General features: G+C 45.5%; 1 protein-coding gene across 1 annotated transcript; it reads left to right on the top strand.

Annotated features, from left to right (window-relative positions):
* Positions 1 to 1,678: 1,678 nt before the first annotated feature.
* arap3 (ArfGAP with RhoGAP domain, ankyrin repeat and PH domain 3) lies at positions 1,679 to 27,344 on the top strand (the record flags this gene model as incomplete). Its single annotated transcript, XM_084448661.1, has 33 exons — positions 1,679 to 2,745; positions 2,924 to 2,955; positions 5,538 to 5,614; positions 5,896 to 5,969; positions 6,071 to 6,307; positions 6,693 to 6,762; positions 6,983 to 7,103; positions 7,677 to 7,861; positions 8,490 to 8,596; positions 8,852 to 9,051; positions 9,538 to 9,623; positions 10,450 to 10,632; positions 11,829 to 11,970; positions 13,639 to 13,743; positions 14,100 to 14,256; positions 14,918 to 15,020; positions 15,551 to 15,749; positions 15,977 to 16,040; positions 16,232 to 16,395; positions 17,216 to 17,428; positions 17,919 to 18,024; positions 18,534 to 18,681; positions 19,069 to 19,137; positions 19,245 to 19,319; positions 19,792 to 19,909; positions 20,253 to 20,381; positions 20,561 to 20,697; positions 21,163 to 21,245; positions 21,373 to 21,408; positions 21,942 to 22,005; positions 22,243 to 22,380; positions 23,075 to 23,113; positions 25,752 to 27,344. 33 exons carry the CDS (start codon positions 1,679 to 1,681, stop codon positions 26,259 to 26,261), a joined length of 5,238 nt encoding a protein of 1,745 aa, XP_084304787.1. The 3' UTR covers positions 26,262 to 27,344.

A 27,344-nucleotide genomic window follows, 5' to 3' on the forward strand; every position in this document is an offset into this window, starting at 1 on the left:
ACGCTCCTCCCTGACGTCTATCTGCTTAAGGGCAGGGAACCCTAAAGACTACAGCCACCATTACAGAAAACAGCCACCATTACAGAAAACAGCCACCATTACAGAAAACTCTTTGTGGGATTTGTTCTATTTGTGCTGTAGCTTGGAGATGATTTTCAAAGTCGAGTAGAGGCTTATACTGTACCTAATACAGGGGAGTGAACTGGATTTAGGAATAGCACCCAGTTAGCCTCATTTGACTTGCTACAGAACGAAATCACTTCTACCTCAAACTCAGTCCTGTGTGTTCTAATGGACGGAGGGGCAGACTATGCCTTTCACTCATCACCTGGGCACAGAGCCTCACTCGGCCTTGAAATTCTCCTACACGTTGTCAAGCTGAGTCACCCATCGACACACACACACACACACACACACACACACGCACACACAAGCCAGGCCCTCTGAAAGAAGAAGCCTGTCCATTAAAAATTTAACGCATTCCGAGATTTTTCAGGAAGAGTCTTCCCCCCACACACATTCATCGCCACACACACACACACACACACACACACACACACACACCCCGCCAGCAGTCTACCTCGCCCTAGCTGCAGGCTCCAGGCTCTCTCTTCTAAAGTCTATACAAGGGTTGGGTTGTCCATTCTTTGTTCCTGTTCCCCCTGTAATCATCGGGACAAACTCAGTGAATTTTGAACTTTTAAGTTGGGAAAACCTGTCACAAGACACGTGGGCCTCGTCAACAAAATGCTACCACTTGTCTTAGCCCATTTTGCTCTCTCAAAGCGACAGCCGGTTATGTAAGTTGATGGAATAAATTGCGAAATAACGCTTTACCTGGCTCTACCTAAGTGGCAGCGATGCCGTCGCAGTCCTGTAAAAAAAAAAAAAAAAAAAACAGAAGCTCTGTTCTTTTTCCCCCCCAAACATGACCGGCCGCTGGGAGTCGAGTCGTTAACCCTCCCGTGGCCCCAGCGGGTCACGCTCTTGCGCATTGCGAGGTTGTAAAATGAGACTTGAAGAATTAGCCGTTGCAAATGTGATTAAGACGTGGTTCATATGTGCTCCCGTCCCAAGTCCACCACAACACACTGCTGGTGCTGGGGTGAATACTACTGACGTGGTGTCAACTGAAATTAATTACCGTTGTTGTTTGTGCTTTGATTATATTTGAGTTTTATATTTCAAATACTGTGATTCCCCTACATTTAACTAATACGATTCATTGAACAAATTAAATTATTGAATTATCATACGAACAAATGAGAGTAGTTATCTTTATCTGTCTGTCTGTCTCTGTCTGTCTCCTATCTATCTATCTATCTATCTATCTATCTATCTATCTATCTATCTATCTATCTATCTATCTATCTATCTATCTATCTATCTATCTATCTATCTATCTATCTATCTATCTATCTATCTATCTATCTATCTATCTCTATCTAAGCATCAAAAGTGTGTATCCTCCTCCTGTGTGTACAGGTGAAGTTAGACTAGCTGAAGACCATCTACATGTAGTAGCTATACCTCGTTATGGCGCCCTGTACTGTATATTCTTACAACTCTTTTCTCTGTCTCTCCAGATGGAGTGGAGGGAGCTCCTCCTCTAGGTCAGCGATGGCCACTAACTCGCCCGCTAGCCGACAACGACGCTGCGCCCGTGCCCACGGCCGTTATGGCAATGCTGGATGGCAGCACGCCCGTTGAGACCCTGCTGGCGTCCCTCCACCTGGAGCGCTACCTGGAGGCTTTCCGGTGCTCCGGCTTCCTGACGGCCCGCAGCTTCACTCGCCTGGACCATGAGGCTCTCACCAGGCTGGGCGTGACCGCCACGGGGCACAGGAAGAGGATACTCCGACTGGTCAACCACATCAACAGAGCCAGTCAGCATTCGGCTCCCGCGGACGCCCTGAAGACTGGTCCAAGCCCGGAGACTGAAAGCGGCCTGTCGTTGCACCGCCGTCAGTCAGAGTCGGACATTCACCCCCCGGAACCTGAACAGACCGGACCCCTGTCCAATCAGGAAGGACGTCCCGCCCCCTTTGAAGCATTCCGTAACAGTTCAGTCCCAAACCTGCGCACCATGCTCGCAGACTCAGGACCGGAGCAGGGCAAGGTGTTGGTGAAGCCGGTGCCTAAACCTAGAACTGTGTTCCACAGACGCAGAACGACGGAACTCCCCGGGTTCCCCTCCTGTCCAGCGATGACGGAGCCCTGCCAGCCCCAGCTAGGAAGGAAACCCTCTCAGGAATCCCTCTGTTTCTCTGTCCTGGAGGGCTTGACCACCGGGGAGATGTCGTCAGAGCAGGTGACCACCCCCACCCCCACCCCCAGCCAGAGGCGGAGCCTGGGGGAGAGGAGTCAGAGCGGCCCGGCGTCGACAGACTCAGGCGGACCGCTGCCCCCCGTGCCCCCCCGGCTGAACCGAGGGCCCCCCCCTTCCAGCTTCAGGGGCTCCCCGACGTCGTCATCACCATCGTCTGGATGGACAGACCGGGCCCAGACCTCCACACCTCCCCCCTCCTCCTCCTCCCCCTGTAAACATGACGACACCGGGCACTCCTCCCTGTCGACCCCCCCTCCCACCTGCTCACCAGGCGGGGGCATCGAGATGGTCTCCAATGAGATCTACTGTGGCACTTTACCTGCCGCTGCCCCTAGTGGCGGGAGGACTCCTAGCTTCCCGTCTGTTCCTTTACCTCCGCCTAGACAAGCACTGGACACGACTCCTGAAAGACATGGGTACGTCTCGCACACTTGATTCAGCCCTTGAAATCAGTACTGTGTGGAAATTTATAATAGTTTCATATGTAAGTATCAGCAGTAGATGTATCAGTAGTACCGCACATTATGGCTGTAAATACTATCACCTTTTATGACAAACAGTAATTATATTACTTCTTCTCGTTTTCGTCTACAGCACTTTAGATAACACTGATTCACCCCAAGGAGGTAAGTAAAGTACTATATGTCTCACTCTTCAAAATGTCTTCCTTGGGCCCAATTCCCATCGACCCGAAAACTCGCCAACACCCACTAACATGTGGGTTTAGTCGTCAGTGTGAAAGGGTACACTGCATTCAGTCCACTCAGAGTCTGCCGGCTCCGATTGACAGCGATGTAAACACACACCCCTGGGTAGACCCAAGGAGGCTGAGGCAAACTGCATAGTAGACAGTCATCTTCCCTTGTCCAAATGAGCAACTTTTGCCTCCTGCTTGTAAATTGTAATAATAATAATAGTAATAATAATTAAAGCTGCAAGCGGCGATACGGGGTCAAGCTTCAAGCGACCACGCTGCAACGACCACACTGCAACGACCACGCTGCAACGACCACGCTGCAACGACCACGCTGCAACGACCACACTGCAACGACCACGCTGCAACGAATGAGAGCCGCAATGAGCGAGCGCAGCAACAAGCCCATCAACAGGCCATACTATTACAGCATATTTGAGTTATGACATCAATGAAAATACAATGAAAGCATGATGGGCGTGGCTTTGCGCATAGTGCATAATGTACTCCCGTCCCGCCTGCACCACCAGCGCGTTTAGGCTACTGACCATGTAAGTGCTGGAGTCACGCAAATGCTTCGACGTGGTGCAACATGTTAGTGCCTTCTTCGTATCCAGTGAGTTTAATCTACCTAGATTATTGTACAAAATTATAAGCACTTGAACTTTGTGGCACGATTTTATATTTTTGGGATTTCTTAGCTGTTAACACCCTTCTGATTCACCCAATCAGAATTATGATTTATAAGAAACGTTTTGTAGGTTTTGATTCATTGACTGTAGCGCCACCTATGGTTGAATCTGCAAACAGTGTCCAGTGAGTTTATTGTCCCTAGATACTTGTTGTACAAAATTATAAGCACTTTGTGGCCCAATTAAAAAAAAAAAAAAAAATGTAATGCCAGTTTCTCCGCCATCTTTCATTGGATTTCTTAGTCGTTCACACTCTATAGGGAGACATGCATCTTAAACATAGGTGTGAAGTTGCAGATCGATCGGACTTACGGTTTATGAGAAAAAACGTTTTGTAGATTTAGACAAATTTTCAACCTGCAGCCAAATCCATCATGGCAGAGACTATGGCAAATTGCAAGTTTGTTCCGCATGAGGAATGATGTAAGTGTACTAACTTTCATACATTTCCATCTAATGGGGTGGAAATGGCAAGCATTGTATGCTATATTGCTCATTATAGTGCCACCTATGGGCGAATCTGCAAATGCTTCGACTTGGTGCAACATGGTTGGGCCATATTTGTGTACAGTGAGTTTCATGTCCGTAGATTATTGTTGTACAAAATGATGAACACTTGAAATTTGCACCCCAATTTTTTGACATTTTAAAAATTTTAAATGCCAGTTTCTCCACCATCTTGGATTGGATCTCTTAGCTGTAAACACCCTATAGGGAGACATGCATGTACATGTACGTATGAAATTTCAGACCAATCAGACTTACGGCTTATGAGAATAAACCTTTTGAAGGTTTTGCTAAATTTTCAACCTGCAGCCAAATCCATCATGGCGGAGATCATGGGTCCAAAAGTTGTTCCTCATGAGGAATCACTTAAGTCTACCAAGTTTCATACATTTTCGTCAATCGGGGCGGACATGGCAGCATTGTACGCTAAATTGCTTATTATAGCGCGACCTATGGGCGAACCATGGCGAGTCTTTGTGCGGTAGTTACTCATGGTCTGTAGTTGTGACATGCCGAGTTACAGCATTTTTGGTTGAGGACTCCAAGAATTATTCGAGGACGTCAAGGAAAATAATAAGAATACCAACAATTACAATAGGGTTCTACACCTTCGGTGCTTGACCCCTAATAATAAACGTCATTTGTGTTGCATCTTTCATGCAAATAAATGCAGCTCAAAGTGCTTTACAACTGAGAAATTACATGCACAGAGTTCCTCACATAAATAGGCATAAAATTAATGAAAAGCATGAAAAATAAGATGGAAGATAAAACACAATAAAATAAGATAAAGATAAGAAATCAAGTAAAATGTGTAACATTTTAAAAATCTTGCCAATACAATATCACAAAGCACAATAATCCCACAAATTTGTATGACACGTCTTGTCATAAAATCCAATTATCAGTTGATAAGATGCTTAATTAGTGTCTGTTCTACATACTTGTGACCCTCATTGCACATTTTCTATTTGCTCTTAGTAGACCAAGGCCTACTACACACATCTCTCAAATTCATACAGTGATTCTTAGTACCTTCAAGATGACACCTGTTGGCATATCTCCAGGTTTCTGCTAAATCTTGGTTAATAATTGTGGGTAAACTTTCTGGATTGTCTAGCTTGCTAGCTGAATATTTCTTCATGATCAAATAAACCCACACATGATTAAATCATGTGTAGGCTTGTATGGGGCTGCTGTAACAACGCTGACCTTACTTTCAGATTCATACTTACGGGAACTGCTGTAATGAGAGGTGGAGTCATCAGGTAGGCCTCATACTGGCTCAATTAGAAAAGTGTGTTTTCTCCCCCAGTTCCCATGGAGGAGGAGGAGATCAGCCCGTACTGTGAAACAGTCTTCCAGACCAGGTGGCAACCGGAACACTCTGAGGTTAGAGCATGTTTTGTGTTATGTGCTTTGTGTTTTGTCTGTGTTTGTGTGTGTGTGTGTGTGTCACCAAATCCACAAACCATTAGTGATACTCTATCTAGTTCTGGTTGTAACACACCAGACTAAAATAATTCTGCCCGTGTTTGTATGTATGTGTGTGTGCGTGTGTGGATATGTCTATATGTGTGTGTTTGTGTGTGTCTGTGTGTGCCTGCGTGTGTGCGCATGCATGTGTATGTGTGTCTGTATGTGTGTGTGTGTGTGTGTGTGTGTGTGTCTAGGTGGAAAGAACCAAAAGTGAAGGAAGAACAGGGATTGGAAGAAAGGAGGAGGAGAGCCGTGCAGAGGATCATGGGTAGGATTCTGGGTAGACGAGAGATATCCGATAGTATTTGAATATATATTTAGTATTTGAGTATTAAGTCCTGGTTACATAACAGTGCGTGGTCTCTGCAGGACAGGAAAGCTCTCTTGGGCCAAACGCCTCTCCCACGCTCTCCACAGCGACTCCCAGGGCTACAGCATGGTGGGCGACCCCGCCCCGCCCCCACGATGCCTCTCCCTGTCCCGCCACCTGTACCCCCCGGAGCCCGACGACGACCTGATCATCTCGCCCTACGCCAGCTACACCTCCCTCTCGGAGCGCACCGTGCCCATCATCTCCGGCTGGCTGGACAAGCTCTCTCCCCAAGGGTACGCCTGGCCCCGGTCCGGCCTGGGTCTGGGGCTCCTCCTCTCCTCCTCCTCCTCCTCTCCTCGCTGCATCTCTGCCCTTCTGAGGAACTGTCTGTGCTTGGCTTCTGTCCTCTCCTCCAGGCGCAAGCGGTGTGTCACTTCCTTCCTGTTTTCTCTCACTTCTGTTGTTATTTTTGTTGTTTTTTAAAGGTATACATTTGTACAATAGCCGAAGTAATCATGTACTATTGCTGTCCTTTTTTTCTTCTTATTCACTTCTTATTGCCCATTTTTGTATTTTATTCAGTTCAGTGGTGTTTTTGTCTGAATATTTCTTCCAATGTTCCACTTATCATAGTTATCTTCTTCACTTATGTGGCTGTGATCTTCTTCGTCTCTCTAGGAGCTATGTCTTCCAGAAGCGCTATGTGAAGTTTGACGGGAAGAATCTGATGTACTTTGGCAGTGAGAAGGTATTTGAGAATTTTGAGACTATGTTTTAGACCTAATATATTCAGTGCCATGCTGTCTAAACCTCCAAAGTTTGCATCATTTCGAAACAGAGTAGGCGTAATATTAATCTATCTGTAATATACCTTCTTAATGTTTTTCCAACGTATTAATAATAAATAATATTAATATTAAGCAGATCCTAGTTGTTACTAATGTATTTACCTAATCCCTGTGCTTTAGGATACCTACTCTAAAGGAGTGATCCCATTGGCTGCTATACAGATGGCCCGGACGGCCAAAGACAATAAATTTGAGATAGTGACAAGTCACAGGACATTTATTTTCCGGGCTGACAACGAAGGTAAACACACCACGTTAAACTACAGTATCTCACAAGAAACTAAACACACACACACACACACTTGCACACACATACTGTAGAGTACACACAAACACAGTTTCAGTTCCCACAGACAGAACCTGAGACAAAGGCTGACCCAATAACCTTGGAAGCCTTGTTCTGTGGAGAGTACTAAACTAGGACTAGGCTTTATGGGGCTCTTTAAGAAAATATGTGAGTCAGATTTGGGTCAATATACTTTTTTTATTTTTTTAATTAGGGTAAATTAGATTTAGCTGGTCTATTGTGAAGTGTACCCTGACCAGACAGCACTCAGGGCGAGCTAGCTGAATCTGCGCTAGATTGCAGATGGTTCTAGTTTTAATCCCGGTACGAGCCATCTCTGTGCAGTCGTCTCCCTTTGGGCGCAATCCCTACTATTTTGAACACAATGAGTTTTTGGGTGACCCTGACAGTTCTGACCACAGCACTTTAGACAAACGACATCAAGAGCATTGAAGTTATAGTGTGTATGTGTGTGGGGGGGGGCATGTTTATTGTATTCATTATTTTTGTCTGTGTGACTCAAAACAGCCCAGCGCCACAGCTGGGTCAGCACCCTGCAGGAGAGGGTGAAGGAGCAGCTGGTGTTCGGGCGGCCTCACTTCGGCCCCGGGAGCCACTGCCAGAGGAGCGGCCCCCTGGAGATGAAGGGAACCAAGTCCAAGATCTACGCAGCCATCTACACGGAGCAGACCTGGCTCTACAAGAGCGAACAGGTGAGGGGACATCCTTTGCCAAGTTTCGCAATTCATCTCTTCATTCATCGCTTGTGTTCTTTTTAAGGGTGTTTTCCTAACATGAGTGTTGCGTTGGTGTGCGGTTAATTTGTGGATGGGAGCCAGGGCCTTCAGTACCATCAAAGAGGCAGAGTTGCTCAAGACCTCCAAAATTAACTTACCGTTTTCTTTTTAAATGCATGTTTTTTTATTTTTTTATTTTTTTATTTTACAAGAAAACAATCATTACATACATAATTAATACATACTGTAATACATAAGACAACATATACCAAAACACATACAAACAACATATACTGTAGATGCATACATATGAAATCTTCATAAGAAAGCCAAAGATTTGTATCTTGTAAAAGAGAAGAAAAAAAATAACTTTTTTGTTTTTAATTTAGTTGATAATTTTTTGTACAGCGCTTTGGGTTCCAGAAATGTGCTTAACAAATTTGATGTATTATTATTATTATTATTATTAGTAGTAGTAGTAGTAGTAGTAGTAGTAGTAGTAGTAGTAGTAGTATTAGTATTAGTATTAAATCAGCAACATATTACGTATGACTCAGTCTATACATGATTTCTCCCCCATGTTGAATTGTGTCTCCTCCTGCAGTGTTTTAAGAGTGGAATAGGAATCATGTTGATTGAAGCCAGAGGAGCTACTATACGAGATGGAAAAAACAAAAGCTTTGATCTCATCACACCTTACAAAACATTCAGGTATGTGTTCATGTCTTCTGTGGCACAGATTTCTCATCGACGTGTTCTACATTTCATACAGTACGTTTCAGTGATATAACCATAGCTGAAAGCTATAATATCTACAAAAGTGGTATCTACATGTGGTACTTTACAAAAAAATGATCATCATCCTTTGCCACCTGGCAGTTAACCAGCAGACTGAGTAGAATACAGCAGCTTTTCCACCCAGAGTCCAGCCGAGTAGAGATCCGACAGTGTGCTCCGTCCTCCCAGCTTTACAGCTGAGTCGGACCGGGACAAGCGGGCCTGGATGGAGGCACTGCAGGAGTCCATAGCCGAGACGCTGTCGGACTACGAGGTAGCGGAGAAGATCTGGTCCAACCGGTCCAACAAGATATGCGCCGACTGCAAGGCCATCAACCCCGACTGGGCGTCCATCAACCTCTGTGTTGTCATCTGTAAGAACTGTGCAGGTGAGGTATAGGTTGGGTGTGTGTGTGAGTAAGTGTGTGTGGGAAGTCTGTCAGGTGTGCATAGTTGGGCAGAGGTTCAACTTCTGCAGGTAAAGCCCGACTAGGCCTGCACAGGTGTATCAGTACTTATAGTGCGTTTTGTGCGGATGAGTGACTCCGAACTCTGCGGGTGTTAGGGTCACCGTTAACTTCCATTCCAGGTGACGCCTCCATCAACCACAACAGAGAAAACAACACACACACACACACACACACACACACACACACACACACAGAGACACACAGACACACACACACACACAGTGAGTCACAGACTGTTTCATGCCTTCCTGTTGTTTTGGAACACCTTTCCCAAGTAAGGTGTGAGTTGAGGAGCTTCCAAGGTAGGTGTGACGAGGAGCAATGAGGATCCTGTTACCAACACAATGACTCTGTCTGCTGCTAGCGGAGTGATTTGGATTCGTTTGTTGTGTTCTGTGCCTGCAGGTCAACACAGGGGTCTGGGAACAATGGTGTCTAAAGTACAGAGCCTGAAACTGGACACCAGCGTGTGGAGCAATGAGATCGTGCAGGTGTGTGTGTGTGTGTGTGTGTGTGTGTGTGTGTGTGTGTCTGTGTGTGGTGTGTGTGTGTGTGTGTGTGTGTGTGTGTGTGTGTGTGTGTGTGTGTGTGTGTGTGTGTGTGTGTGTGTGTGTGTGTGTTGTGGTGAGTGTGTGTGTCTGTGTGTGGTGAGTGTGTCTCTGTGTGTGTGTGTGTGTGTGTGTCTGTCTGTCTTTGTGTGTGTGTGTGTGTGTGTGTGTGTGTGTGTCTCTGTCTGTCTGTCTGTGGTGTGGTGTGGTGTGGTGTGGTGTGGTGTGGTGTGGTGTGGTGTGGTGTGTAGCGGGGTATATCTCCCTGAGAGAGGGGAAGGGGTGTAAAGGGAAGGTGTGTTCAGAAAGTGAGGGGTACTATTCGCTATGTTTGGTCAAATGCCAATTATTTTGTTCATGACATTTGTTCTTCACCACATTCACCTCAGATAAATTCTATACAGTCTAAAAAAAGAGCAATTTTGCTTCAAGCTACAATCTGTTCATTTATGTGGTAAGCCCTCCCTGCACTCCAGTAAAGTAAAAAAGGGGCTTCAAGAGTTTGATATTGTACGTTTGGAACTAAAGGGATATTTCACTCAAAATAGAACATGAGATCGAGTCACAACACAAATACAGTAAGTGTAATATAATGCTAGATGAATGCCAAATCTAAGCCTTCCTCTTCATAACTATCGCTGTAATGGTGTGTGTGTGTGTGTGTGCGTGTGTGTGTGTGTGCGCGCGCGTGTGTGTGTGTGTGTGTGTGTGTGTGTGTGTGTGTGTGTGTGTGTGTGTGTGTGCGCGTGCATGTGCATGTCTGTCATAGCTCTTCATCATGCTGGGAAACGACCGAGCCAACGAGTTCTGGGCGGCCCGCCTGTCTGTGTCAGACGAGCTGGACTGTGACGCCCCTCCGGACCAGCGCCACGAGTTCATCAACCAGAAGTACCGCGAGGGGCGCTACCGCCACCCCCACCCCAGCTTCACCACCCAGGAGGAGCTGCTCAAGGTGCCCACACAGCCAGCCTCTCCACCCCACCACAGGAGCCCGCTAGAGAAACGGCTTTACACTCACAATTCTTCTTCTTCTTCGAACCCGTCGTGCGGGTTAGGTGTTGTGTCCTCTCCTCCCCAGGCTCGAGGCCGAGGGGCTATCCTTTTAGCCCTCCGAGCCTGGGTGAGGGGTCATCCGGGCTATATATCTGGGCACACCTCCAGGAGAAGAAGAAGAATCACAATGAGATTTGTTGTAGCTATGTAGGTTTTCACACATGTTTGTTCTGGACTGTTGGTGCGTACAATAAATAGACAACAACAGACAGGGTGCAGGAACAAGACTGGACAGTGCAAATGACAGGGCGGTACAGATGACAGGACAGTGCAAAATACAGTATATACAGTATTATAGCGCAAGAAGTAGAGGGCAAATACAAACAGATTTGGAGATTACAGAGTCTGGATGAGGCCAGGAGTTTATGCCGTAGCAACAGAGAGCAGAAATGTATCGGGACAAGAACATTGAGTCTGTGCTTGTCGCATGAAATGTGCTATATTAAATAAACTTGACTTGACTTGGCTCATTAGCTTTGACTGCAATAGCATACTGTAACCTTACCCTAACCCTGCACTGGACCCAGCCCCCTAACCAGCTAGAATGTGTCATTAAACTCACAGTTTAATGACACATAAACGCCCTTTATCATTTTGAAATGGTAAAAGCAATATTTTTTGGTCTTTAGCTGCTGTTCCTTAAAAACACATGAAAGAGACAGCGAGGCCTGTTTGAAGTGAGGCTGTTCTGAGGTCAGATCTGTCCGGGAGCGACCCCAGTAGCTGGTTTGTTTCCAGGCTGCCAGGTAGACTCATGCAGATCACAGTGAGGTGGAGTTTGCTTGAGAAATGGGGCGACTATGAGGAGGAGGTAGAAGGATGGTGGATGACTATGACTATGAGGAGGAGGTAGAAGGATGGTGGATGCTCAGTGGAGGGGGGTTTTAGTTCGGGCTGGAGGTCCTGTGGCAGTGAATGCTTTTAGTGGCGCGTCTGCCGAGTGTATTTTCTCCTAATCTCACCCTCTCTGTCTCTGTCCTTTCCTCCATCTCTCCCTCCCTCCCTCCCTCCCTCACTCCCTCCCTCCCTCCCTCCCTCCCTCCCTCCCTCCCTCTCTCTACTCTCTCTCCCTTCCTCTCTCTCTCTCTCCTCCAGGTTCTGTGTACCGCTGTGACCGAGCATAACCTGCTGAAGACGGCCACCCAGATCTTCGCTGAGGCGGAGGCCGTGCGCCTCTCAAACACTAACGACTACGACAGACACCTGTCCCAGAACTACCACTCCCAGGGTACCTCAGGTGAGGGTCTACAGGCCTGCCGGACTAGTGGGTTTGTCTGTGGCAACGGACCGTTGAGTGCTCAAAACATCCCTCCTCTGGGGAAGCCTTCAAGTACTGTAATTGCAGCGCAGTTGAGTTGGAAGAGAACTGCAGACCTAATTCTAGCCATCATGCTTGTGTTTGCTATATGAAAGCACGAAGGCAGTATAGGAATGTTTCAAGAAGAAAAGGGAAACATTTATGTTTCTGTGCTGAATACGGAAAGACCAGGTGTTGAATTCAGTAAATTATTAGATCATATTTGCCAAATGTATTGAATTTAGCATAGAATAGCCCAAACAGTGTTGTGAAAGCCAAACAGAGCTGTAGTTTCTGGAAGGAGATTTTTCCTCTCTGAGGAGAGAGGGTGTTTGAGTCCGTGTGCAGAGCAGCCTTTGGGGCCAGTCTAATGAGTGTGTGTGTGTGTGTGTGTGTGTGTGTGTGTGTGTGTGTGTGTGTGTGTGTGTGGGGGGGGGGGGGGGGGTTGTTCTCTGGGTGTTTCCTCCCAGACTCGGAGTAGTATCCTGTGCTAGCCGTGTGGTAGCCATGGGGATAAACAAGCATGCTCTGTATGCTTTCCTCGAGTCCTGCCGGAGTCAAAGATTAACAAAGTACAAGCTAGCCGGCCCAGGAGAGAGCCAGCAGGACCAAAAATACCGGTTTTGTTCACAATAGCTAATGGGGGTGTATATTATAGACAAATAAACCAGACCTCTCTACTCCTCTTTTCTACTTTCTTTTTCTCTCCTCTGCTCTACTCTATTCTGCTCTACTGTACTCTCCTTTACTCTAATTTGCTCTACTCTACTCTACTCTACTCTACTCTACTCTGTTCTACTCTGCTCTGCTGTGCTCTACTCTGTTCTACTCTGCTCTGCTCTGCTGTGCTCTACTCTACTCTACTCTACTCTACTCTACTCTACTCTACTCTACTCTGCTCTACTCTACTCTGTTCTACTCTACTCTGCTCTACTCTACTCTACTCTACTCTACTCTACTCTACTCTACTCTACTCTACTCTGTTCTACTCTACTCTGCTCTGCTCTGCTGTACTCTGCTCTACTCTACTCTACTCTACTCTGTTCTACTCTACTCTGCTCTACTCTACTCTACTCTACTCTACTCTACTCTACTCTGCTCTACTCTACTCTACTCTACTCTACTCTACTCTGTTCTACTCTGCTCTGCTGTGCTCTACTCTACTCTACTCTACTCTACTCTACTCTACTCTGTTCTACTCTACTCTACTCTGCTCTACTCTACTCTACTCTACTCTGCTGTACTCTACTCTGCTCTACTCTACTCTGCTCTACTCTGCTCTGCTCTGCTCTACTCTACTCTACTCTACTCTACTCTGTTCTACTCTACTCTACTCTACTCTGTTCTACTCTACTCTACTCTACTCTACTCTACTCTACTCTACTCTGCTCTGCTCTACTCTACTCTACTCTACCCTACCCTACCCTACTCTACTCTACTCTACTCTACTCTACTCTACTCTACTCTACTCTACTCTACTCTACTCTACTCTGTTCTATTCTATTCTATTCTATTCTACTCTACTCTGTTATACTATACTCTATTCTTCTCTACTCTACTCTTCTTTACTCTACTCTACTCTACTCTTCTTTACTCTACTCTACTCAGATTCCAGTGTGTATGATGAGATCATGCAGCCCGTCCTCCACTCAGGCTTCCTCTACAAGTCAGGCTCGGCGAACAAAGGCACCTTATCCCGGAAAACCCGAGAAGGTAGGCGACCGTGCTGCCAGGCTTCCAGCGACCAGCGACCCTGCACTTGGCACAGGTTGAATAGAGAGAGCCTCCTCTGAGCATCCGTATAAAGGCCTCTATAGAACAAAGTACTTCACTGGACACAAACCCTCACTGTGGGACGCCAAGCCACTCGTTTTGGGGTGGAACTGACTACTAAAATATGTCTGTTTGTTGTGGTAGAACCTTATGTCGCTGGTCGTTCGTTGGACATTCTCAGTGTGTAAACTGTCATCTCATATCAAAGACAGATTCTTGTTTTACTGCAAGACTCAAGACTCGAGACTCTCAAGCAGCTCTATCGCTGTACGTCCACGTGTCTCCTGTCTCTGCAGACTTCCAGAAGTTCTGGTGCACGGTGGAGAGGTCTCTGCTCTTCTATGAGACAGACAGGTGTCCTGAGCCCAGCCTGAAGATCCAGGTCAAAGACATCCTGTGCATGGGGGTCAGCCGACCGGACTCCTGCAACAACAACAACGGCTTCATCGACAGGTGACGGGAGATGTCATACCACAAAAACAGCCGGAAAGAATACATATCTAAAACCGACACAAGCATTGCTGATAGCTGTACCTGATATGTTTATTATGCCATACAATGCCCCCTCTTTCCAGAAACGGCATAAATCTCTGTTTTGAATTTCGAGACGTCTATTGAATTGTTTCAACGACCTCGTTAAGTTTTGGTAGCAGCTCTTTTGCATGCCAGAATCTTAATTTGATTATTTGGAAATCATAACAGGGGTCACGGGGCTCAGAATGCAAACATTCTGAGGAATATTTAGTTTAATTAATATCGGCTATTTTTACTTATTTTGTTACTTATTTTTAACCCCTGTGAAAAGCTGTTCCCTCCCTCCTCCTCCTCCTCCTCCTCCTCCTCCTCCTCCGTGACGACACGAACGGATGACCTCTGCCCCCCGACGCTTCCATGATCAGCTCCACCTCCTCTGAGGAAAACTTGGCGCGATGCTGGCAACCACATGGCACTGAAAATTCCAAATTGCCTATTGCCTTGGCCTTTGATGATAGCGCCAGGGTTTTTTGCGTGACCATGTGCGGGCCACATGAGCCTGAACTTGACTAGTCTGGATAAAAAGCAGTGTCTCCTCTTATAGAACTCTCTCACATTTCTCAAACTTCTCTGGTTCTAGGTTTCGCTACACATTCGAGTTGTACCTGACGTCAGAAAAGCTCTACCAGTTCGGTTTGGAGACTCCTGATGCTCTACACAGCTGGACCAAGGCCATTGGAAAGGTACCAGAGTCAACTCTTACTCATAAAGAGTCCTATTTACTCATTCATATCTAGCAGATAAATCTATTCATTCAACCCATTTGATAGGAATCTTAACATCTACAGATGAATGTGTTGTGGACATTCTTTTTGAGCTTTTCACAACTGTTATGTCATTTCAAACATTTCAAACATTTTTTTGTGCTACATCTTTAGAGTGTTTTGAGACTAACTCTGGGTCCAGGAATGTGGACCTCGTTGTTAAACCCACACTTTTGTAACATGTTGCTTATATCCAACACAATGCTGCTTCCTGTGATCGTCCGGTGGTGAGCTCTCTGACCCTCCCTCGCTCCCTTCCTCGACTTAACCGCAGATCTAAACAAACTCGACTGGACAAAGCAAGCATTCCATAAGGCAAAGCTTTCGTCCATCAAGTCAGGTCAACTCAGTTCTGACTTCCTTCAAGAAAGAGGGTAGAAGGAAGGATGCATTCAAACGAGGCCTCTCCCCCCCCCACCCCCCCACCCCCCCACCCCCCTTCCTCTCAGGCTGCCACGCCCCTGAGCTGTCACTGCCTGCTGACCCGAGAGTTTGAGAGGGTGGGGGTCCTGCGCTACAAGGCCATGCTGGACCCCCAGCAGTGGAGGGAGGCCTTCTTCGTCCTCCAGAAGTCCAACCTGTTCATCTGCCCCAGGAACGACGGAGCTGCAGAGGACATCATCAACCTTAAACACTTGCAAGAGCTTAGTGAGTGTATGCCAATCCACACAGCAGATGGGGGTTTTCACGGTTGACGGTCCCATGTGGCAATATTGTCGTCACTTAAAGGATGTGGCTAAGCTAAGAAACATTTTGAGCATGCGCGCTGTTCTTTGAGGAACTGAGCTCTTCTTTGTGTGTTCCGGTCATGGATGTATTAATAGGACGTTCCGCAGTTGAGTTGACCTTGTGTGTGTTTTGTCTTTGTGTGTCAGGTATAGCCTCTGAGAACGAGAACCACGAGAAAAAGAACATTCTGGTTTTGGTTGAGAAAGGAAGGTCGGTTTTTCCCCATCTCTATCATCACAAATATTGCATTGTGCTTATACTCAAGGATTGTCATGCCCGGTCAGAGTTAATAGCACTATTTCTATTTATATTCTGAGCTAACTCAATAGAATTTGAAGGCACCCCAACCTTGACCAGATCCTAAAGCCTATACACCCCCCCTCCACTCCCCCCAACCCCAGGACGCTGCACCTGCAGGGCATGGGCCGGACAGACTTCTCCCTGTGGTACTCGGACATCCAGAGGGCAGCCGGAGGGAAGGGCAACGCGCTGAGGGAACAGCAGCTCAGCAGGGCCGACATTCCCATCATCGTGGACAGCTGCATCGCCTTCATCACCCAGTACGGTAAGGCAGGAGTCACAATCTGAATCTCAAGACTCCCATTCAGATCTTTATTCGTCACATGTAAACTTACAGTGTACAATCACAGTGAAATGTTGCTACCGGCTCCGTGATGTGCTCAGTTACAGACAAGTGACTAATACAATACAATTTTCAAATTACACAATCAAATTACGCATCTATACAATATAAAGATAAGGTTCCGATGTGCCTGAATAGGATTCGAGTGCAACCGTATCTGAATAGGATTCGGTTACATTCGGTAGACCAAAAAAGAAGGAAACGTGTGAGCCTAAGCCTTGGTTGTGGGGACCCCAAGATGTACTGGATGAATAAGCAGCTGTGACGTTTTTACTGCCAACCCTCAGCATTCCCATCTGGCGACATATTTTTATTTTGTATCTTACCTTTATTTCACTTGGGAGCTGATTGAGACCGGGGTCTCATTTTCAGTGGTGCCCTGATTACAAGCAAATATAAAAACATTATACATTAAAACAAAATACAAATACAGAATACAAGTACATCATAGACTACAACTTGATAAAAACATCATAAACAATATAAGACAATATAAAAACAACATAAAATCACTCATACATTTTACACAATTAGATACAATGACAACTTTATCTAAAACATACACAGACCTCGACCCCAGATTCCTGAATCATATGTTTAAAAATGTCCAAAGTGACTAAAGCATCCAATTTAAAAGTCTCCTGAAGCCTGTTCCATATGTGTTAGACGAGTCCGTTATGTCTCTGACCCTGACTCGGAGACTGAGAGACAGGAAGTGATGTCACGCATCTACGTTCCGTAGGCCTGGGCCACGAGGGGATCTACCGGAAGAATGGCGCCAACTCCAGGATCAAACTCCTGATGGAGGAGTTCCGGAAGGACGCCAGGAACGTCAAGCTACGGATCGGGGACAACTTCATCGAGGACGTAACAGACGTGCTGAAGAGGTTCTTCCGGGAGATCGACGACCCCGTGTTCATGGCTGAGCTGCACCCTCTGTGGAAGGAGGCAGCTAGTGAGTTGGATTAATACAGCGTAGCATCTTTTTTTTTCTTTTTTTTTTCCAATTTTATTTGGAAGGGACCATGTGCAATTAAAACATACATGTAAAAACATTTGATGCATCACACCAGAGTTAGCCTTAGGCTAATTTGCATCTGCAGTCCCTGAGGATGTGTTGGTAGTTTGGTGTTCATAGTTTCTCTGTGGTTATAGTTTGTATTAGAGCCCTCATCTTAACTGCTCCAGTTAAAATGTTCAGCATTGTGAAAATGTGTCAGCACTGTTGCAACTGGGTTTCGTAAGCAAAAATCCTTGAGGGGGTTCATTCAATCATGAGTATTGTGTTGGACCCACAGAATAGATCGATTTAAACCCATGTTTAATCGCTAGTGCACCTTATCAAGTACTGCAGATGCAGTGCACCATACTGTATCATAGCTCCTCTTTTTGATTGTGTCTCTATAAGATCTTTAAAAATCTCTCCTGTCCTGCACCCCCTGCAGAAATCTCCCAGAAGACCTTGCGGTTGGACAGATACAAGGACATCATCCGTAGTTTACCCCGGGTCAACAGGACGACGCTGGCTGCCCTCATCGGACACCTCTACAGGTCCGGAGCGCCACACCACTGCCTTTCTTTCCTGCGTTTATAACAGTAAAACATAACACTGCAGTCATTTAGCAGATGCTTCTATCCAAAGTGATTTACAATAATTGCATTTAACGTAGGCAGTCGATGTACTGTGCACCCCAGGAAGATGTCATTCTGTGACCGCTAACGGGGATCCAAAATAAACATTAATAAATGAACTATTACTCGCCAGAACTCACAAGTGCATCTCCTTGTCTCACTTGTCTCCAAGTGACTAAGAGCATAATCTAGTGCTAAAGCCATTTACCACCCAGTCTGTTCTTAGAGCAAACCCCATGCCCCTGTCATTTAAACACTGCTGTCAACTAGTGTTAGTTAATCCCTAGATTTTGTTTGATGCCGATAAGGCAGAAGCACAATAAAAACCTCATCCCGTAGGAATGAGAGGAACTCATTCTTTGAAATGGCCGACATGCAGCAGGTTCAATAATCCCGGGGGTTGTTTTGTTTCTCTCCGGGTCCCCCAGAGTCCAAAAGTGTGCAGACCTGAACCAGATGGGCACCAAGAACCTGTCCTTGCTGTTCGCCCCCAGCCTCTTCCAGACGGACGGGAAAGGAGAGCACGAGGTCAAGATCGTAGAGGACCTCATAGACAACTACCTGTACGTCTTCGATGTGAGTATTCAAAGATCGAGGATGTAAAACTCTCATTTGGCTTCCAAGGCGTATTGAACAAGTAGCATACAGAATGGGAGACCTTAGGTCAAACTTAAAAACTTCAGTTGTTACCACAGATTATGTGTTACCTCTAACTCTATTAATTCAAGCCTTAACACTACATGTTATGCCCCTTCATAGAGAAGCCTAGTCTGATGGTGATCTGATGTCTCTCGACATGTAACTTTAGCCTGTGAGTGTTTTTCTGTGTTTTTATCTGCGGACAGGACTTGCGGGCGACAAATGAATTGCCTTCTTGGATCAATACAATAGTGTTTAACTCTTGTTTAAAGTCAAGCCTTAACACTACATGCTTTTGTTTTGTGTTTGGGTGTTTGGTTTCAGATCGATGAGGAACAGAAGACCCAGATTGAGCTGGAGATCAGCCTCATCACCACCTGGAAAGACACCCAAGTAAGGACAGCGGCCAGTGTCAAATATTCATTATGAATGACAGAGAGACAGAAGTAATTAATGCCTTTCTCCTTTCTTCCATCTCCCGTGTCTCCATTGTGTGACAGCTATCCCAGGCAGGTGACTTGATCATTGAGGTGTACCTGGAGATGAAGATATCCGATTGCTGCATCACCCTCAAGGTAAACACTGATTATTTTCAGATGACCTCTTAAACGTGATTACTTGAACAAGATATTGGGAGATCAAGAGAAGGTTCATGAAACCTGGTCAAAATCAATGACATAGTTGTAGTTATACTATTGCTGCTGCACTGACCCTGCATAGAGTAGTCTAGTTCGATGTCAATCTGATCTCTCTTGACATATAACTTTTGCCTGTGAATGTTTTTCTGTGTTTTTATCTGTGGATGGAACTTACGGGCTGCAAATGAATTGCCCTCTGGGATCAATAAAGTTGTCTCAATCTGAAATGAAGAACAGTGAATTATCTAATTTTGGAAATACCTCATTTTGGAAATACCTATTCTATAAGATGCTGTTATAAATTCAACCACATGGTGGCACCTGTTCCTCAGCTAACACTATATATCCTCAAGTGAACATCCATCCATTGAGAGGAGTTTGGATACTAAAGGTGTCCTTTCTTATCCAGGTGTCCCCCACCATGTGCGCTGAGGAGCTGACCAACCGGGTGCTGTACATGAGGAACGTCTCTCCCTCTGAGAAAGACGTTTGGATGACGTTTGAGGCCATTGAGGATGGGCAACTGGGTGAGCAGTTCTCTGACAAAGAAATGGGAACATGCTCCAAATAGCGCGAGTAGCAGAACTGAAATAAGGAGCAGTTCAAACAGTCACAAGCTGTCCTTGTTTGCTCTTAGATTAAATCTGGAGAAGTATGAGAAACGCATGTAATGGTTCTACTATGAACCTATTTGCATACGTGCAGTGCATTACAGAGAAGGAGGGAAGCACTGAATTGCTTGGAATCTTTGAAGCCTAGTTATTGGGTTGAGTTACAGTTGAATTAACTTAAGTCATGAAAAACAGGGGAAACTCGAGACAATAGGAAGTTTGAACAATCAGTAATCAGTAATGTTGTCATTCTATCCAGAGCGGCCATTACACCCCAAAGAGAAGGTTCTAGAGCAGGCCCTACAGTGGTGCGAGATGGCTGACCCTAGCTCTGCTTACCTGGTGGTCAAGAGAGTACCCAAAGGAGAGGGTTTCAACATCCTGACATGTAAGTAATCAGTGCAACAGATACCTCTCTTTATGAGAGAAAGAGCAGTCTGATAACTTGGCCTATCCACCAAAAAAACAAACCAACCAACACACGCCACACGAAAATATTACCTCTCGCCCTGAGCTTTCACTGAGGCGGAGGTAATTATTAATGTTGCGTTTTTGTTTTGGTCACAGCCTACCACAGCGAGATCACAAAGATAGGGCTTCTGAAGTGTCGAGAGGAGCCTCCCAAGTTCCTGCAGGCCAACAAGTTCCAGGAGCACACCTTCCAGATCAGGGACCACCGGCTGCTGCTCCTCAAGGACAAGAAGGTAGTTCTGGGAAGATGCGCAAGTGCGGTGGTTAGTGTTTCTACAGGGCCGGCTGAGGCTCAGGAGGTAGTGCGGGTCATCCGATGATCATAGGGTCGGCGGTTCGATTCCCGGCTCCACATGTCGAGGTTCTGCACACTTGGGCAAAAACACTGAACCCCAAATTGCTCCCAATTAGCCGGCTAGCGCCTTGCATGGCAGCTGGCTGCCCTTGATGTGTGAATGTGTGTGCGGATGGGTGAATGAGAGGTTGTAAAGTGCTTTGGATAAAACTGATTAAGTGCAGTCCATTTACTTTCCTCCTGGACCAAACATGTGTGGTACTCCCCTGACAGAGGGTCAAATCCACCTCCACCTCCCATGTTTGTCTGTGTCCCTCTCTTTCAAAGTTGTCCTTTCAAAGGCTTTTTACACGTTCAGTATGTTCTATTATGTTTCTTGAATTCAGTGTTTCTGTCCTTACAGAGCATCAAGCCTGAAAAAGAGTGGGCACTGAAATCTATGAAGATGTACATCGGGATCCGGAGAAAGCTCAAAGCTCCCTCAAAGTATAATACTGTAGCTTTACTTAATAATGGATTTGTTAGAGAATGCCCCATACCTTCCTGTAAATTGCTTTGAATAACCATCTATACGTGTGAAAATGTAAAAATAAATGTTTTGTCTTTGTTTCAGATGGGGGTTCACTATCATGATGGACAAGCACCAATTGTAAGTGTTTACTTCTTAACCCAAGAGGTATTTTGGTCACAGCGAAACTCTAAAACTCTAAAACTAAAAATTTAATAAAGGCTTTTTAAATGTAATACTTGGAGATCGAGTGTCTTGAGTAGCTTAGTGTACTTTTTTTCTGCTTTATGGATTTACCCTATCTGTTTCTTTGGTTTAAAAAAAAAAAAAACTTTTTAAACTCTTTTTTTCAAGCCAAGTCCGCATTCTTTCATGCCTTCTATAACTGAAACCATTTTGCTGGGACACGTAATGCTTCTGTTCCCTGAGGATGTGCTCCGGATTCCTCATTGTGTGGTCAGTATTCTAGCTGACCTGAACTAGGATGTTATGGAAGTGGGTAAGTGGGTATTGTTAGTCCGCGGTCTGCCTCTCCACACCCTCTTCAATAGAGAGCTAATCACTAAGCCCCCATCCTCTTACTTCTCCTCCTCCTCCCCTCCTCCACCTCCTCCCCTCTTCCTCTTCCTCCACCTCCTCCTCCACCTCCACTTTCTCTCATCCTCCCTTCGCAGGTACCTCTGCTGCAACTCTGAGACTGAACTCTGGGACTGGATCACTAATATCCTCAAAGCACAGGTGTGTGTGTGTGTGTGTGTGTGTGTGTGTGTGTGTGTGTGTGTGTGTGTGTGTGTGTGTGTGTGTGTGTGTGTGTGTGTGTGTGTGTGTGTGTGTGTGTGTGTGTGTGTGTGTGTGTGTGAGCATTTGTGGTTACTGCTCACTCGTCTGAATCTCTCTTTTTATATAATATGCCAGGGTTACATTTTCACCCCCTGTCTTCCTGTCTAACCCCCCCCCCCCCTGCCCCCCACACAGAACGATGACTCTCGCCCCCCTGTGCTGCGTCGTCACTCCTCGTCTGACATCTCCAAGCAGAAATTCGGCACCATGCCTCTGGTGCCCATCCGAGGGGACGAGAGCAACTCCACCATGCTCTCGGCCAATCAAACACTGGTACGGTTGGAGCAGAGATCACTCCCCCTGGAGGCTTTGAACCAAACTGCTCTTTCTTTCAAGCATTCAGTTTCCAGTTTAAAAGGCCCATCGCCTCACTTCATAGCTATATAATAGGGCGGTCAACGTTAACGCATTAACGCTCGTGATTAATCTGGCTCGCTCGTGTTTACCTGGCTGAATTACTGAAAGGCATGTGAAATGTGGATAAATCTGTGTTTCACATGCAGTAATTCAGCCAGGTAAACACTCATGTAAACACTCGCTGAGCAGGTTGTGCTGAATTAACACGATGGTCCGAGTCGAAGTTGGTTTCATATCGGACATTCAACAGACATTCACATTCGGCATGGTTTCAAAAAGCTTGGAAGTTTAGATGAAACCAGTTGTTTGCACATATTGCAGTGATGTCTTTCCACCGAAGAAAGTTAAGTAAAACAACGCAAAGAAACTCTGATTCGCCTAACAAGCCTGGCTCCAGCCCCTGAATCTAATTATCAGGCTACTAAAGCCACTTTATCTTGCAAGTAAACAGTATTTTAAACTTGTGATTAATCATGGTTAATCACAGCCTATTATTGTGATTAACTCGATTACATTTTTTTATTGATTGACAGCCCCACTATATAACCACAGAGCCTCACCTGGGATCTGTCATTTCTGCAGCTGATGTGTGCTATATTTCTTTCTACAGAGGAAGCTACACGCCAGAAGGACACTCTCTATGTTCTTTGTAAGTATCCTGTTCTTTCCTGTCTCTAATGGCAATGTTGTTGTTGTTGTTGTATGCTGTTTAGGGTGGTTAACAGTGTAACACTATTGTACTGTCCCACAATTGTTGGGGCCTACAGTAACTAGAGCCTAGGTGAGTGGATTGTTCCCTAGAATAGAATACAATAGAAAGTGTATTCACCATGTGTAACACGTATGGGCACAGGTACACTGGAATTCTTGTAATCGCTTGTCCTTACAGTATGTTATCAGTGCTAATCAGTTCCTCAATCCAGTCCTCTTGACAACCACATAACCATATCCTCCTGAAGCTTTCAGTGAATTGGAAACCGAGCCTTGCATGAAGAAGGCCCGTTCACTCCCGTTAGATCTGGATCAGTTAGCCGTACCCTTCCCCTTCCTGTACGAAGCCTCAGGTTCCTGCCATGACTACACCAGGATGTCGGGGAGGTTTGAAGTGAGGACAACAGGATGCTGAGGGAGGAAGCTTGTTTCTAGATTGTTCTACAGTATTGTTCTATGGACGCTTATAAGCCTTGAGGCCAACCTAGGAGAAGATTAGCTACAGTATACCCCCCTCCTCTCCCTGTGTCATTTCAGATAGACTGACTGGCTATGGGTGTGTAGCAAAGCTACCCATCCCAGACTCATTCACATTTACAAATTAATTGTTTTGCTTGAATTTTGGATTGAGCGATTATCTTGAGGTTATCACTGTGATAGTTCAACTATGGCCGCACCCTCAGAAAAGGAGGTTGTTTTTGGTGTTGTTTAATCGTTGAACCCTCACCCAGCCTACCCTATGTTTGTGTCATTAAAGGGTTAGTCCTCTCAAAGAGTGCATTCAAATATTTGTGGGCATGAATGAGTGGCATAGTAATGAATATTTAGAGCTTGCTGTACTTACTGTATGCCTGTGGCCATGTTATTGTCCAACGCAAACCATAAAATGAGTTGTGTCCCTATTCACTGCAAGCCTATCGTTTTGAACTTTGACCCCTAACTAGACTGCCTCTGTCATGACCCTGGTAAGAAGCATGCTGCCAATCACTGTCAAATTGATCCCACTGATGCCTACAAGACATTCCACATAGGCAGGCTTCTAGTTCAACAAATTTCCATTTCCAGGTGTTCTATCAATCCATATCTGGAAATGGAAGTTTTGTGTTTCATATTGCAGAGACAAAGGCCGAATCATCTGGTAGCCAGCGATTCAATGCCTCTCTATCCATTAATTCCTCCAGCTTGACCTCTCCCCTACTTGACACATCCCATCATGCTTCAGTGCTGGCATTCCTCCGTAAAGCATAGCTGTCATATTGTGTGACATGGAGATTTCCACGCTTGTAGATTCTGTGATGTCGTAGGCTTGCAAGATGAAGGCCTTCCTTGAAAAGCCGACGCTCATGGCATCATAACTCCTCAGAAATGTGTCAGCTTACTAAAGTACCCAGAAAAATCACAGTATTTACCCTTTCAGGAAATCTAACCCTCAAAGTGCACATCATCAAGCTCTCACATTAAAGGAGTAGTAAAGGGGAAATGCATGTTTAGCCCTGTTTTAAGGTTACTTATGATCATATACAATGGTTCAGATCAAAACGTTGACAAAACTAGCACTTTCGATTTAAAAGACAAGAAGCTCACCGAGGGGGTAATTGGTGTCCGTTGGTGTTCTGACATCAAATTCGCCGCAAAGTATGAATCCTGTAGGGTTTTATTGATCATTTTATGAAATCCATTGACTTGTATTGACGCGATCGTTGTAGATGTGTAGATCAATCCGCAGAGGGGATTCAGGAAGCGGAACTACTTACGGTAGCTATTGTTATTGTTTATGTTGCTAGGCTACCCAGTTTGCGGAAGTTTACACACGTATGTGCTGCGACTAAATAGTTCTATGCTAAATATAAAAAAAAGCATTTCCAGATGAACTAGAATCTTACTTTATGGCGAATTACATGTCAGAACGGCAACTAACACCTCGGTGAGTTTCTTGTCTTTGAAATTGAGAGTTTAACATGTTTTTTGAATGATTTTTCACGGTGCCCACCCACATCCATTGTATGACCAAAACGGTGGTAGAGCAATTATCAGACCTCCTCAAAAGTGCTAGTTTTGTCAACGTTTTGATCTGAACCATTGTATATGATCATAAGTAACATTAAAACAGGGCTAAACATGCATTTTCCCTTTACTACTCCCTTAAAGGCCTGGTGAAAAAAGCAAATCTTATTTTGACTTTCGGGCGAGCGCTTCATCAGTAACAGACATACAAACCATACTAATATTTTGTGTGAATGATATACATCAGTTGCAAGTACACAACATCTATGTAGTGCTATGCATTTAACCCTCTTTTAATATACAACTCAGAAGAGACTGAGATTACAAAACGGTAACACAACTGTAAATGTAAATGGCAGTATATGGTTATTTGTCTAAGTGTCACTTCAGCATTCACAGCTAGAAACAGGGACACTTGCAGTTCAGAATTCTGAACAGCACAAAAGTAGCGTTTAAACAACAAAGTACAGTCAACTACCGGCCAGTTACGCAACAGTTACAGAGTGGTTTTGATGGTAACTGGCCCTCTCCATCCGTCCGTCCCCACCAAACCCCCCCCCCCCCCCCTACAGCCCATGAAGGTGCAGCAGGACTCGTTCGTGGAGCGTCCCGAGACCCCCCCCCCTCCGGAGCCCCTGTACGAGGAGGTGGGCGATTTTGGCCTGCAGGTTCTCAAGTCCCTGGAGACCAGCTTCCGGTCAAGCGCCATCTGCGAGACCCAGGAGGTTCCTGACCGGCCCGTGTCCCTCTCCCTGCTGCCCCACAAGACCGGCTCCCTGGACCGCATGATCGGGCCCAACCCGGTCCACGTCCTGGGAGGGGACGGCCTGCTCCTCGGCGCCGGCGGCTCGCTGGACACGCTGGTCCCCGGAGGCGGGGAGACGCGTCCTCTCAACCCCGAGAGCGAGCCGTCTTCCCTCCCGCCCTCTCAGGCCGGGGTGCAGTTACCGCCAGTGGCCAGGAGGAGGCAGCAGCAGGGAGTGTGCACCCCGTCACAGGAGCTGCTCCTCCAGGAGCTCTCCTCTGTCTTCACTAAGAAGATGGAGCATGAGGAAACTCCTCAGGGAGAAGGCAACACCTGAGGAGTGAGATGTGTGAACAAAAGTGGTGTCCAATCGAATCCAGAATATCCCACAAGTCTGCCTCGTCACTCAGTTAACTCCAACATTCCCATATGTTGATGATTAGCCATTGCTTAGTTTAGGTTGGACTCCACTGATACAATAAAAAGGCAAGCATGAAGGACATTAGAAGACATTACTCTACATGCCAAGGATAATTATGATGAAAACATTTTGATATGAATGCATTGTTACAGTAGCTAGTACAGCTTATCATATCAGATGTGAATAACCAGTTTGCTTTTGTCATATGAACCACATATCCATTCTAAATGTATTGGGAAACGCTGTTTAGGCAGTAGCCGCCTTTCTTTGTGCTGTAGCTGTTAACAGTACAATCCACTGTCTACTTTTTATACTTGTTAAGCCACTGGGATAGTTAACTAAACTACTATGGGGAAAGACCTACTGGGATGTTCCATATCATTCATATTTAATAGCAACTTATCAGGCATGATGTATTAGGCACATAAATTAGTCGTCAGCATCTGGATTTTCTTAAATATGCTACAAGTTTTTACTTATTAATTTATTTTTAGAATTTTGTATTAATTTAATATTTTTTAGACTGTGAAAGGGGGACCATGATATGACGTACCCCCAGAAATCCACAGAGAAAAGTTGCCTAGATGAGCCTGTAGGTGGCAGTGTGGATTCACAATTCAGTCAATGGACTTGTGGAGATATAGGCATGTGTGTTCCCCATGTTCAACCACTGTTTGATATGAGCAGTGACGCTAAGCATTTTTTTGTGTTTTTATTCCCAAAGTCTCCCAAGATTCCCAAAATGTTTTGACCGTGGGATATTTAGCTATGTTGTAGGCTTTAAAATTCATATGGAATGAAAATTCCATCGAACTAAAGATCATCTTTTTCATTGATCTAAACATTCAGCGTGGTGTTTCAGTAATGTACTCACTCTACGACAGGTGGTATTGTCGGCCATAATGGTTTAATCTGCTTGTGCCATTCCATTCATCACCACTTGCTATTGCTCACATAATTTAGCATGTTAAGTGTAAATATTGTATATTATCTCGTATT

The sequence above is a fragment of the Borostomias antarcticus genome (genome assembly GCF_949987555.1).
Source record: "Borostomias antarcticus genome assembly, chromosome: 14".
Classification (NCBI taxonomy): Eukaryota; Metazoa; Chordata; class Actinopteri; order Stomiiformes; family Stomiidae; genus Borostomias; species Borostomias antarcticus.